This window comes from Lutjanus erythropterus, chromosome 10 (genome assembly GCF_056507025.1).
Source record: "Lutjanus erythropterus isolate fLutEry1 chromosome 10, fLutEry1.hap2, whole genome shotgun sequence".
NCBI classification, from domain to species: domain Eukaryota; kingdom Metazoa; phylum Chordata; class Actinopteri; order Lutjaniformes; family Lutjanidae; genus Lutjanus; species Lutjanus erythropterus.
In genome coordinates this window covers 514,594-528,406 of record NC_139326.1, presented here as the reverse complement: position 1 = coordinate 528,406, position 13,813 = coordinate 514,594, and the positions used below count along the sequence as shown (strand labels likewise).

Sequence of the window (13,813 nt, the reverse complement as noted above, 5' to 3'; positions counted from 1 at the left end):
TTCTGTTGTCTGATGAATAATCAGATATTTAGTCTGATAATAATAAAGGTTCTATATGACTGATCAAAAGAACAGTTTGGTTCTTTACAAGGCAGATAAAAGAACAGATGAGTCAAAAGGAGGATCTCTTCTATTTTAACTTCAATCAACGATCAAGAACGCACTTTATTTCTTCAGCTGTGATCAATGACCTGCAGACTACAGGTGACCTACAGGTGACCTGACAGGATGTTCGTGTCTCTTCCTCTAGTCTCTCTGAAGTCTGTTGAAACTGTCCGACTGGACTGCAGCTTCTTGTCTCCACCTCCTGATCTCGTCTCTCCAGGTGAGGCGCACTTCATCTCGAACGAACCTCGTCTGTGTCACACTGGAGGTGTGACTGTACACCCAGGCGCATCATGGGAAATGTAGGATCCAGTTTTTTAACACCTAAGACTTCAGCTGAAGGTTTCATCTACAAAGTCCTGATTTTTGATCAATCACCTTAAAAAAAACCCTCAAATTTACACTTTAGTAAGTAAGTTACAATTTAGGATGGATTACATGTACTCAGATTACAAAACTAGGTAAGTATAATCAGCCCACATTACATTTGAAAAATGTGTAATTAGATTACAGTTGTCAAGGATTATTTGCTTAGATTGTTGATGATGTCCTTAAATGTCATTAAAATTCTGCAACTTTTTTTTCATGATAATCAATAATGTCCTGATAACTGATTAAAAGTTCTCCACTGTGTGTCGGAGCTGCAGAGACAAACACGAACTCTGAAAACAAAAAATTCATTTTATCTGTTCTGGAAATGTTTTGAGATGTTTCAAAAGGGAAAAAAAAAATAGTTGTGATTCTCCGAGCAGTTTTTAGTTGATTGGAGTGAAATTTTCAGTGTTTGGTTTTGAAATAATCCGAGTTAAATCAAGTTTTTTCTGGTGTTGATCATGAAGCCTTTAATTTTGAACTTTGTTGGAACATTACAGAGATTTTTCTATCCAGAAAAACAGCAGCTCACAGTCCAGTTCTGCCTTTATTTCCATCAACACTGATGTGAAAATTTACACATTTTATCTTTAAAGCAGAAACATTTGAAAAATATCACCAAAATACGTCACAAATCTGAATCCAGAGCAGACATTCACAAACTCAAGACCAAAAATTTTTGAAGGGGAGACGTCTTTTTTTGTCTTGTTACATATTTTTCATCGTTGTCTCCGTCTCGTCCCGTCAGTCCTGATGTCCTCTGATGATCCTCCAGTCAGTCGTCTTTTCTGTGTCTTATTGTTTCGTCCATTCAGGTTGAAATCAGTCTTGATGTCTGAAGGCGGCGCACAATGATGCAAAATAACAATAATCAATAATTCACCTCAGAGTCATTCAAACTAAAGTTACGAGTCTGTTTAGAAAAAGTGAGGAGGAGAAAGTTCAGATATTTGAGTTCAGATGTAGAAAAATAAATACTGAAGTACAAATACCTGAAAACTACTGAAGTACATAAATATCTGTACTTAGTCACTTCCCACCTCTGAAGAAAATGTTACAATTGCCCCTGGTCTCCCCCACTGCGGGGTCAAAGGAATAAAATCTGTGAATTAAAAGGAATGAATTTGATTTAAAGGAGAGAATCTGACTGACTGTCTGATTTCTGCCATTAAATCCAGAGAAGAAGAAGAAAACTGTCTGATTTCCTGTCTCACCTCGATTCGTCCAAACAATCCGGTTTGTTCCTGTCTGTCTGTCTGTCTGCCTGTCTCTCTCTCTCTCTCTGTCTGTCTGCCCCCCCCCTCTCTCTCTCTGTCTCTCTCTCTCTCTCTCCCTCTCTCTGTCTGCCCCCCCCCCTCTCTCTCTCTGTCTGTGTGGGTGTCTCTCTGCCTTCAGTCTCCTCTTCAGCCTGCAGGTTGTTTGTCCACCGGCAGCAGCAGAGATGCAGAGGAAACACAGTGGGGACACTCTAACGTTAATCTAACAGTGGCCCGCGGTCCTTCATGGTATATTCCTGAACATTTTCAGCTCCCGGAGGCTCTGCGGGGGTCGGGGGATGGTGTCTCCTGCTGAAGCCGGATCATCAGACGCAGAGGCCGGAGCTGGCTGCAGCTGAAGCCGGGGCTGCTGCGTGAACCTCGGCCTCCGTGCAGGATTTACCCGGGACATTTTTGGATATTTTGAACCTGTTTGAACCGGTTCTCCCGGCTCTGGTGCTGGACTGTTCTGGTTCTGGGTTCGCTCGTTCCTGGATGCCCCGGAGGCCCGGGGGAGCTCAGCCTGCGGAGCCCCGGAGAGGAGCTCAGACACCGGGGGAGAGGAGGAGGTAGGTCGGCTCAGAAACAACACGTCTGCCCGCTGAGTGTGTGTGTGTCTGATAGACAGTGTTGTAGGTTTAAATTAATGTAAATCTATCGATAATTAACACACAACTCGGCGTGGATCCATGAATCCATCCATTAACACCACTGTTTGTATGTCTGAGGAAGAAGCTAACATTAGCCGGTGGCTAACGGTTAGCCTCCAAGCATTCCATTGTCACAGCCCGCTGAGCTAACAGGCTAACAGCTAGCTGTGTAGCAGCTGTGAGAGGGTGACGTGTATTAATAAAGGCGGTAAATTTAATTATTGATCTAAAGGCTGAAGCTCGTCTTCGTGTCGCCGTGTGTTTGGGACTGTTTTACGGTGTTTGGTGAGTTATTTTCGCCGGACTGTTGTCGTCTCGTTAGCATGCTAATGCTAACAGCAGGGAGAAGCCTCATTTCCCTGAGCTGTCTGACTGTTAGCCTGTTAGCATTAGCTTCTACCTGATTGCAACGCTGGAAGGAATCTCAAAATGTCTCCTGTGACTCTGTCTGTGTGTCTGTCTGGAGGTTTTCACTTCAGCGGCCACACCGGGACATGAAGACAGGGACACCGGACATATGTTTTTCTTTTTTTCCTTGTTTGTTTGTTTTTAATAATTAGCTAAAGCGTCATTAACAGGCGCGTGCGCGTGTCTCATGCATGCGCGGTGTAGGAGGGGTTGGTAGTTTAAAGACAGTCAAACCAGTTTTAGTTTGGACACTGAAGACACAGTTTGACAGAAGTTTATTTTAATGTGACATTTGTATTATAACAGTTTTGTTTGTCTCTGTAGATGATAAATAAGCAGCACAGAAAAACAACATGAGTTTATAATGACGCTTGTTAATATAATTAACATGTTGTCAATTATATTTTATGCTACTTTCATCTTGTTCCATGTTTTTTTGTCTTGTTAGATCTTTTAAAAGTGAATATTTTCTGGTTTCTTTCCTCCTCTGACACTAAACTGAATATCTGTGGGTTGTGGACAGAACAAGACATTTGAGGACGTCATGTTGGACTCTGATCAACATTTTCTGACATTTTTCTGACATGACAGCTGTATAATATAAACTGAAGGCTCTGCCGTTGGTTTTATCTCAGTGAAGGTTATAATGTTGAGCGTCTGACACTGAGTTTATTGACCTGTATGATTATTACAGAGGTCACTGTCTGTTTTACTGGACTCATACTGAGAAGTGACAAACTGTCAGTGTCACTCTGGATTTATTGATTTCTAATAAAAAAAAGTCCAGAATGATTTCAGTTTAGATGTTAAAAGTCCAGGAAACACAGAACAATGAGAAAAGAGGAGAAGCTGTGACTGTACTGATAATCCAATAATCACTTAACTGATCAATCAATTATCAGATGAACTTTTCTTGTCTCATTGTTTCACCTCTAAACATGTTGACCATCTTCATCCTTCATTCAGTGTGTTTAGTAAATTCATAAAGTAAAAGGTTGTTAAAATCCCTGACAAACTCTTTTAAGGGTTCTTTGTACCATAAAATAAAAAGGTTCTCAAAAAACAAAACAAAATGCTGAGTTGACTCTAGATAAAACCCTTGGAATATAAAAATGTTCTCAGTAGAACCCCCAGGGTGGATTCTTGTTAGCACCCTTAGAAAGGTAGAAATTTTCTGGATAGAACCTCCACAGAGGGTTCTAGGTGGAACCTTTCACAGATGGTTCTAGATTTAACCCAGCATGTTGATTAATTGATCATTAAATTGACCAGTGATTGATTAAGGGCAGAGCTGACAGTTTTATGTATTAATCTAATGTTCTTTGTACTCAGACTCTCTGGGTTCTGTGTTCTGCGTGTTCAGACTCTTTAGGTTCTGTGTTCTGCGTGTTCAGACTCAGACTCTCTGGGTTCTGTGTGTTCAGACATTCTGTGTTCTGTGTGTTCAGACTCTCTGTGTTCTGTGTGTTCAGACACAGACGTTCTGTGTTCTGTGTGTTCAGACTCTCTGGGTTCTGTGTGTTCAGACACAGACGTTCTGTGTTCTGTGTGCTCAGACTCTCTGGGTTCTGTGTTCTGTGTGTTCAGACTCAGACTCTCTGTGTTCTGTGTGTTCAGACTCAGACTCTCTGGGTTCTGTGTTCTGTGTGTTCAGACTCTTTAGGTTCTGTGTTCTGCGTGTTCAGACTCAGACTCTCTGGGTTCTGTGTGTTCAGACATTCTGTGTTCTGTGTGTTCAGACTCTCTGTGTTCTGTGTGTTCAGACACAGACGTTCTGTGTTCTGTGTGTTCAGACTCTCTGGGTTCTGTGTGTTCAGACACAGACGTTCTGTGTTCTGTGTGCTCAGACTCTCTGGGTTCTGTGTTCTGTGTGTTCAGACTCTCTGGGTTCTGTGTTCTGTGTGTTCAGACACACACTCTCTGTGTTCTGTGTGCTCAGACTCTCTTGTGTTCTGTGTTCTGTGTGCTCAGACTCTGTGTTCTGTGTTTTGTGTGTTCAGACTCTCTGGGTTCTGTGTTCTGTGTGCTCAGACTCTGTGTTCTGTGTTCTGTGTTCTGTGTGCTCAGACTCTGTGTTCTGTGTGCTCAGACTCAGACTCTTGTGTTCTGTGTTCTGTGTGCTCAGACTCTCTTGTGTTCTGTGTGCTCAGACTCAGACTCTCTGGGTTCTGTGTGCTCAGACTCTCTGGGTTCTGTGTTTTCAGACTGAGACTCTCTGTGTTCTGTGTGCTCAGACTCTCTGGGTTCTGTGTTTTCAGACTGAGACTTTCTGGGTTCTACTCTCTGGGTTCTGTGTGCTCAGACTCTGTGTTCTGTGTTTTCAGACTGAGACTCTCTGTGTTCTGTGTGCTCAGACTCTCTGTGTTCTGTGTTCAGACTCAGACTCTCTGGGTTCTACTCTCTGGGTTCTGTGTGCTCAGACTCTGTGTTCTGTGTTTTCAGACTGAGACTCTCTGTGTTCTGTGTTCTGTGTGCTCAGACTCTCTGTGTTCTGTGTGCTCAGACTCTCTGGGTTCTGTGTTTTCAGACTGAGACTCTCTGTGTTCTGTGTTCAGACTCAGGCTCTCTGGGTTCTACGCTCTGTGTTCTGTGTGCTCAGACTCTCTGTGTTCTGTGTGCTCAGACTCTCTGGGTTCTGTGTTTTCAGACTGAGACTCTCTGTGTTCTGTGTTCAGACTCAGGCTCTCTGGGTTCTACGCTCTGTGTTCTGTGTGCTCAGACTCTCTGTGTTCTGTGTGCTCAGACTCTCTGGGTTCTGTGTTTTCAGACTGAGACTCTCTGTGTTCTGTGTTCAGACTCAGGCTCTCTGGGTTCTACTCTCTGTGTTCTGTGTGTTCAGACTCTCTGTGTTCTGTGTTCTGTGTTCAGACCCAGACCTCCTGCAGAGCAGAGCTGTGTTCTCGTCCACATGTGTCTGTTGTTGTCAGAGACAAGCTGACGTTCAGATGAATATTTGTGATTGATCAGCTGTAGAGGATTCAGACTGTTTTCTGTCTGTTGATGTTCAGTCAGAGATGGTTTATTAGAGGAAGAGGCGTCACTCTGGAACAACTCATATAAAGACCAACAGAGTAGAACAGGTCTTACATTAAAGAAAAAACTTGTTTTTATTATTTAGCTGTTTGTTTGAACAGCAGTCTGTCAGCTCTGTCCTTAATCAATCACTGGTCAAATTAATAATCAATAAATCAGGCTGACAAAATCTTAAAAATATTACATTTACCAAACAACCCCTCGATCAGAGTTTTAATTCCACAGCAACATGTTCCACGTTCTCTTGACAGCATTACATACACTCTTAGAAATAAAGCTGATAACTAGAACCACATAGGGTTCTTCAGCTTGTCTCCATTGGAGAACCATTTTTGGTTCCTGTTAGAACTATTTTTTTTTTTCATCTCAGTACTGAGCTCTGCTCCGCCTGGACTGATGTCCTGATGTCTTTGTCCGTGAGTGATGATGATGAAATCCGTCTTCCTCTGGTCCTGTTGGTCCTGAAGTGCAGCATCAGAGTCAAACTCAGATTTCTTTGAACCGGTTTCTGAACTGTTTCCGGCGAAGCTCTCGTCCTGTAGACACGTGCTGTTGTGACTCAGGTTTCATTCAGAGGAAATCCAAATGTCAGTGATGATGATGAAGGTGATGATGCGTTTAATGACACAGTAACATACAGGAAAGTTGAATCATCTGATGCAGTGAGTCACAGACTGAATAAATTAGTTGTTTAAACTCGTCCTGCAGGTCTGTCAGCTGCAGATGATCTGAGTTCATTCATCTCTTCAAGTGTTTATTCATTCAGAAAACCCAGCAGTTGTTTAACAATTAATAACTGATTGGCTATAAAATGATTAATTAAGTAATTGATCCTGTCAGAATCTTGTCAGTTGAAAATCAGGTTCAAACATGTTTTTCAACTAGTAATCAATCTGACAATAACGTCTCCACTAATTGATCAGTTGTTTGGTTCATAAAATGTCAGAAAATGTTGAAAAATGAAATGAAAATCAAAATATTTCACTATCAGTCATGATAAATTGATTGAATAATGGTATCTGACAGTTTGTTTGCATCTCCGTAGAAACGTTACGTTGAAATAAATGAGTTTAATCAATTCAGCAGCATTAAATCGTATTTTCTGCTCGTTATTACACCTTCTTCTTCTTCTTCTTCTTCTTCTTCTCATCATCCTCCTCCTCCTTGTCCAGACATCAAATCAGACTGTGGTTTTAATCGAGTTACTCACATTTATCGTGTTATGATAATAATATGGGCATGTCTGATCAGATACTGACTCTGGATCAGCTGATCAGCAGCTCATCACGGTCGACTGTCAGACCTGCTCCTCTTCCTCTCTGTGTTCTCTGTCGGCTGCAGGAGGTTCTACCCATCAGCCCATTTACAGAATATCAGTTAACTAAAAACCGTGACGTTTCAGAGAGCATGAAGACGTAACTCTATTTGCTTCTGTATAAATGATAAAGAAGAAGAAATACATTTTGTCTGTTTTTGGCATTTTTAGGTGAAGTGGGCTGTTAATCATGACAGTATCGTTCTTACAGCTGCTGGAAATCCTTGAAAACAATTTCAAGTTTAAAAATGTAGTTTGTAAAGAAGTTTGTCTGGAGGTAACTAATCCACCGTCTTTCTGTCTCTCCAGGAGTTTCTCTGTCCATCTGATTGGACCCCGGTGAGCCAGCCCCTCCCACCATGAACCCTCTGAACCAGATGAAGGCTGGACTGGCCAACAACCCACACAGGTACACACACACGTAACCCTTCACTAAGCCCCGCCTCCAAACAGTAACTGACCAATCGTAGGTTAGTAACTGTAACTAGGCCTATCAAGCTTTCCATTTGTCTCCATGTTGAAGGTGTGCAGGAGGCTCTGAGGAGACAGTAGCCGTTTCTCAACATGCGTTCTTCTCTGTTCTTGTGTTCTTGTGTTCTTGAGAAACGTCATCAGTCTCAGTCCAAGTAATGTTCCAATTCAAAAGTCCACATCTCGCCAAGTACAGTCAAATACCCGGATGTGTTCTTGCCCCGCCCGTTTTATTGAGGACGCATCGGGTGGTGACTTGTGTGGACTTGTGGCAGCCACGTATCCCAGAATGCATTTCATAGCAACAATGGCAGAGGAGGAGACCCACAACTTTAAGTTACAAGTGTTAAAATATTACTGTTTTAGTACCATGGAATGAAATTTTAAGAGTATTTTATGCGAGAATGTACACATTAAAACTTCAAATCTGTGGTCGATTCATCACGATAGCGCGTAGTTTAAAATTTGCTCCGACGTTTTCGGAGATGTGTCGTCCTGCTAACGGGATGCCCAGCATACCTCGCCAGCTGGCAAGATGACCGGGCTGTTAGCATTCATGTTACCCCGCTAAAACAGCCTTATCCCGGCGTGACGTTTTGAAATCTGCCGCTGGCTCCGATGTCTCTGAAGTAAAACAAGATATAATTCTTTTTCCGCACATTTAAACCAAAAGATACAAGGTTGTGTTTTATTTCATATTTCGTTTTATTTCAAATATACATTAATGGTGAAAATAACTGGAAGTGGGTAAGCCAGGATGAGCTGAGATGGTGACATCATCAAGTACGCTACTGTCCCAGTAGCAGAATGACCGTCCTGTGTCCTCCCGTCCTCGAGAGACTGGACTCCCAGATCGAACTTGCTAAGTCCGAACTGCCAAGTCCGTAAGTCCGAACTCGGCGTCCTTGGTATTGAGAAACGCCTAGATACTTCATGAGTCTGGACAGCGGTGTCTTTTTTGTCATGTGATGAATGGATTAAACTCTGTCTTCATCTGCTCTAACATAAGCTGCAAACATTAGCATGAGTAGCTAACTAATGTTAGCTTTAACTTTACCTCCAGACAAACCTGTTAGATCCACTGCATCTGCATTTGTTCTGTGGGGGTTTGAGGAGGAGGATGTGGGCTGATGAAGAATCAAAGTGGATCTACGATGATGCGTCTCTCTCTGGCTCGCTGTCTCAGGTCTAAGCCGGGTTAGCTTAGCTCTTATTCTGGCTATCCACTGTGGTCGTGGTCCAGCTGGTCTGGCTGGGTGACCCGTCTCAAGGTCCGCTGCACTAATCGAGTCCCTGCTCTTCCTTTTCCCACGTTAATGAGTGTATTTCTGTCATCTATCATGTAGATATACCTGCTGTATTTCACCATCTGACCAATGTTAGCTGAGATGTAAGCTAGCTTTAGCCTCAGTCTGTTAGCATTAATGTTATATCATGTACGCAGCTGTTAGCTAACTTTACATCAACACTTTCACAGGGTTCTTGTTTTAAAACGTGTCAGATGGAAACATTAAAACATCAGCTGGAGACTCTCAGCTGACTCAAGTCAAGTTAGCATTAGCATTAGCTTACATCAGCAGCTTTATTTTAGCCGACTGAATCCATACAGCTGCTTTAGTTTACGCCACAGACCTCATGTTTCAACAGTTACTCCCAGTTTTCATGTTAAATCTGCCTCAGTTATCACCTTAAACAGCAGAAATGCAGTGCAAGAATGGAAAGTTTGACATGTGTAGCAACAGTAACCAAGGAGGGCGGGGCTTAGTGAAGGGTCATTTTGAAGTGTTGATCTTGTGTCTGGTCCATTTCGTTGTAAAGAGTAATTTAACAGCAGTGACTCTCTGTCCTCTCTGGTTTAAAGTTTTGCAGGTGCTGCACCTGTAACCACAGCCAACGTCTCTCTGTTCTCCTGTCGCTCTTCACCTGTAAATATCTAATAAAGACGAAAAGCTCCAAAATAATCTTTTTGTGTGTGTGTGTGTGTGTGTGTGTGTGTGTGTGTGTGTGTGTGTGTGTGTGTGTGTGTGTGTGTGTGTGTGTTTCTGCAGTGAGGGCTCGTACCCCTACGACCCCTCCAGCTGGCAGCAGCCCACCAATCAGCCCACAGGATCCCTCTCTGTGGTTACCACCGTCTGGGGTGTGACCAATCCCTCGGCCAGCCAGGTATGATGTCACCACACAGGAAAGAAAAGAAAAGTAGAATCAGAAATTGATTATGAATTAATTATAATCATTTAGACAAAATTACTAAATATTGAGACCACTTTTACTTCTTCATCATTTATTTTAATGTTGAAGGTCATTTCATTTATTTTATCCCATTGAACGATCTTTCTCTTTGATCTCTTTGATCTTCATTAAGTGTTACTTTATTAAATATTAATTAAATGAAACTGTGTCTGTTTTACAAGTCGGATCTGTTCTGTCAGTGTCTCTGAGTTTTTGGCTTTTTTCTGTGTAACTACAGAAGAAGAGGACATGTGTGACATGAAGTGTGTGTTTCTGTGTGTGTCAGGGTCTGGGTGGAGGGGTGATGGGGCCTGGGGCCAACCCAGGCGGGGGGCCGATGATGCAGGGCCCCGGGGGTCCAGGCATGGCCGGCGGTCCCGGAGGCTACATGGGTCAGCAGGGCTACGGAGAGCCCAACAAAGGCTACATGAACCAGGGCATGTACGGCCGAACGACGGGGGGCTACGCTGGAGGACCGGGCGGGTACACGGGGAGGTGGGTGTCTGCATACTTGTTATTAATGTTGTTATTTTTACATTTGTCTTATTCTTTTTCGTATATTTCATTTTATTTTGTAGTGTTTTTCATATTTTATTTATTGTATATTTCTGTTTTGTTTTTTTTAATTTAATACTTTTTATTTATTCATTTGTTTATTTATTTATTTTTCCTCAGGTTTAGTCAGAAGGCTAGTTTCCATCCACAGTCCCTGGTCATATGTAAAGTTGGGAACCTAAAACCAATATCAATCATGTCATTTTATTGTAAATATGGTGATGTCACAGTGACGTCCTGACCAGACCGACGTCATCAAAATATAATCCAAACAACAGAGTGTGAAGTTTGACCCTCCTTTCCGTCCGTCCTCAGTTACCCGTCCAACCCCGCAGGCTCCAGAGGTTCGGCTGACTTCACTCAGGCCGCCGCCGCTGCCGCAGTCGCTGCTGCTGCTGCCACAGCGACCGCCACTGCCACGGCAACCGTAGCCGCCATCCAGGAGAAGCAGAACCAGGAAATGAACTATGGACAGGTGAGGTCACAGAAACTCCTGTTGGTGGTCGGTCTCCTGCAGACTGACTGACTGAGGTAGAGCTCCCTCTGCTGGAGACCTCAGGGGTTATTATAGTTCATGCAGGCTGATTATTTATTTATTCATGTTCCTGCCAGGCAGCTGACACCCGACGCTCAAGTTTAACTATTTTCTCACTTAAAAGAGTCTTCTCCTGATATGTGGACACATTTAAAGGGACAGTTCAGGTTTATTGAAGTGTGATTGTGTGACCAATGTCCTGCTGTGGACAGGGTCAGCTAAAAAATCTGAATCAGTTTAAGAGTACACCATATTTAGAATATTTATTCCTCCTTACTTTTCTATCAGACAGACTTTTCTGACAGGAAACCGCCGTTATATGAGACGAATATCACTCTCTACAAACCAACCAAACTCCAACCAAACTGGTCTGTGTGTTTGTGTTGTTGTGTGACTTAAGTGTTTTAAAGGTTTAATTCAAATTCAGTAAAATCACACATTAACACAAACACATTAACAGATGGAGGCAGCAGCAGACCAACAACCTGTGTCCTGTGAGCTAAAATTGTCAATGGAGTTTGGTTGGTTTGTGGAGTTTGGTTGGTTTGTGGAGTTTGGTTGGTTTGGAGAGTTTGGTTGGTTTGGAGAATCTGGTTGGTTGGTTTGTGGAGTTTGGTTGGTTTGGAGAGTTTGGTTGGTTGGTTTGGAGAGTGTGGTTGGTTTGGAGAGTTTGGTTGGTTTGTGGAGTTTGGTTGGTTTGGAGAGTTTGGTTGGTTGGTTTGGAGAGTGTGGTTGGTTTGGAGAGTGTGGTTGGTTTGGAGAGTTTGGTTGGTTTGGAGAGTTTGGTTGGTTTGGAGAGAATGATATTTGTCTTATATAAGTTAAGTCTTTCTGACAGAAAGGTTCATATAATCCATGATGTCACCTGATCCGTGTGGAATCCTGTTAAGGTATTTTTAATGTTTGGTTTTGTGTGTCAGATGGGAGGTCCCGGCTATAACAACCAGTTCATGGGCCACTCCGGCCCCCGCGGCCCTCCTGGCATGGCTCCTGGAGGTATGGGCCCCGGGCCTGGACCCACCAGGGGCCCTCCCTCAATGGGCTCCATGTATGGACCTGGACCTGCAGGCGGCCCCCAGAGGGTCCCTCAGCACCCAAACTACGGCCCTGGACCACAGCAGGGCCACCTGAGGCCCCCACAGGGCCTCAAACGGCCCTACAGCTCTGAGGTGAGTCAGACAGTCGACACTGATCACATTAATCCAAATTAAATTATGTTTCATGAGGTTACAATCAATTTTTATTCGACTTTACTCCATTATGTCGCTCTGATATAAAATAATCAAATAAATCAGAATAAATTCTCAGTGTAAATGATGAATATTAACACAACAATTAAAATTAAAGTACAAAATATTAATTATTTGTCCCTCTCCTCCGTCCTCAGTCTTTCCCAGGAATGTCTCAGCAGTATGGGGTCCCGGTCGGTACCAGCGTGAACGTGATGTCAGGTCCTGGTGGAGCCGGCGGTTCGATGCCGGGTTCAGGCGGAGGCGGTCACGCTGGGCCCGGCGGTCCTGGTCCCTACGCCGGTCCTAACATGCAGTACCATCCAGGTGAGACGTCTGCAGGTGGTCTCACTACAGACAGAAACTCTACTGAATTCACTTGATTTATTATTAACTTTTTATAAATAAATCCACATTTTAATGTCAATATTATTAATATTCTCCAGCTATTTTGATATTCAGTTAATCATTACAGTCATTTTTCATGTTTTCAGCCTTTCAAATATGGAGATTTTCTGCTTTCCTTTGTTTAAACTGAATATTTAAGACATTTAAAGACATCACTTTGTACTTTGTGAAACTAGGATGGACATTTTAAACTATTTTCTGATGTGTTATCGACCAAATGATCAATTGATAATGAGAATAATTATTATTTGCCTAATTTATATATAAACTAAAATTAAAAATCACAAGAGACTTTACAATCTGCAGCGTGATGCCTTCAAAGATCAGTCCATTAAACCCGAATAAAAACAAGTTTAAGAACTTGGCTAACTGTCCCATAGACACACACACACACACACACACACACACACACACACACACACGTTTAGCCTAGCATAGCACAAAGACTGGTAGCAGGAGAAAAATGTTAGCGTAGCTCCATGTGATGCAAGTTTAAATTTTCTGTCTGTTTTTCTCCAGGTCCTGGTGGTCCAGGCCCCGCCCCACAGCGCTCTGGCTCCTCCCCTTCCTACCAGAACCATAAGATGCCCCTCCCACAGTACCCCCCCTCTGGTCCCCCCAACTCACAGTACTACAAGGTGAGGGATGTTGACGTGAGTGAGTGATTTGGAACACAGCCGCTGAGGCTTCGTGGTGCATTCAAGTGAACCTTGTTAACTCAGAAATCAGTGGTGAAGTAAAGTGCTGTACGTTTCTCTCACTGCAGTATTTTAATAATAAGATGCTGAAATCAGAACAATATCTGATTGTTTCTGCATAGATTTTAATTTTTCTGTTTAAAAAATGTTCTGCAACAGGATCCCAGTTACCTCTGTGATACTTTTCAAGGTGTTTTATACTTACTGTACTTTTGGACTTAAAAAAAAATCTTCATCTGATTCACATTCTCGCAAAAATAATCACACTGCAGTCATTTTAACATGTTTTCAATCACAATAAGACAGATGGTATAAAAAATGTCACATCCTCAAATCTCAGTCAGAATGATCATCCTTAAATAAATCAATAATTCTACATGATAAATACGAGGCTTCAGATAGATCAATGAGAGATATCAGCCCCAGATCACCTTTATTAATATGTTGTTGTTGTTTGTGTTTGTTTGTGCAGCAGGACCAGTTTAATGGTCAGGGTGGAGGTTTGAACACTCTGACAACAGGGGGCGCCGGCGGTGTCTACAACTCCTT

The 13,813-nt window shown here is 42.7% G+C and overlaps 1 protein-coding gene across 2 annotated transcripts in view; it reads left to right on the top strand.

The window, feature by feature from the left end:
• Positions 1-1,847: 1,847 nt before the first annotated feature.
• Positions 1,848-13,813, top strand: part of LOC146319705 (zinc finger MIZ domain-containing protein 2-like) — a 20,462-nt gene continuing 8,496 nt past the window's right edge. The window contains exons 1-9 of one of the 2 annotated variants that reach the window (XM_084727723.1): positions 1,848-2,302; positions 7,449-7,548; positions 9,659-9,773; positions 10,126-10,334; positions 10,710-10,869; positions 11,850-12,098; positions 12,317-12,485; positions 13,086-13,204; positions 13,740-13,813. The exon at positions 13,740-13,813 is cut by the window's right edge and continues 16 nt beyond it. In XM_084727723.1, the coding sequence (XP_084583849.1) occupies positions 7,499-7,548; positions 9,659-9,773; positions 10,126-10,334; positions 10,710-10,869; positions 11,850-12,098; positions 12,317-12,485; positions 13,086-13,204; positions 13,740-13,813 (1,145 nt within the window). In that variant the 5' untranslated portion in view covers positions 1,848-2,302; positions 7,449-7,498. Of the gene's footprint in view, positions 2,303-7,448; positions 7,549-9,658; positions 9,774-10,125; positions 10,335-10,709; positions 10,870-11,849; positions 12,099-12,316; positions 12,486-13,085; positions 13,205-13,736 lie in introns of both variants that reach the window. The other variant, XM_084727722.1, reaches the window with a different exon arrangement.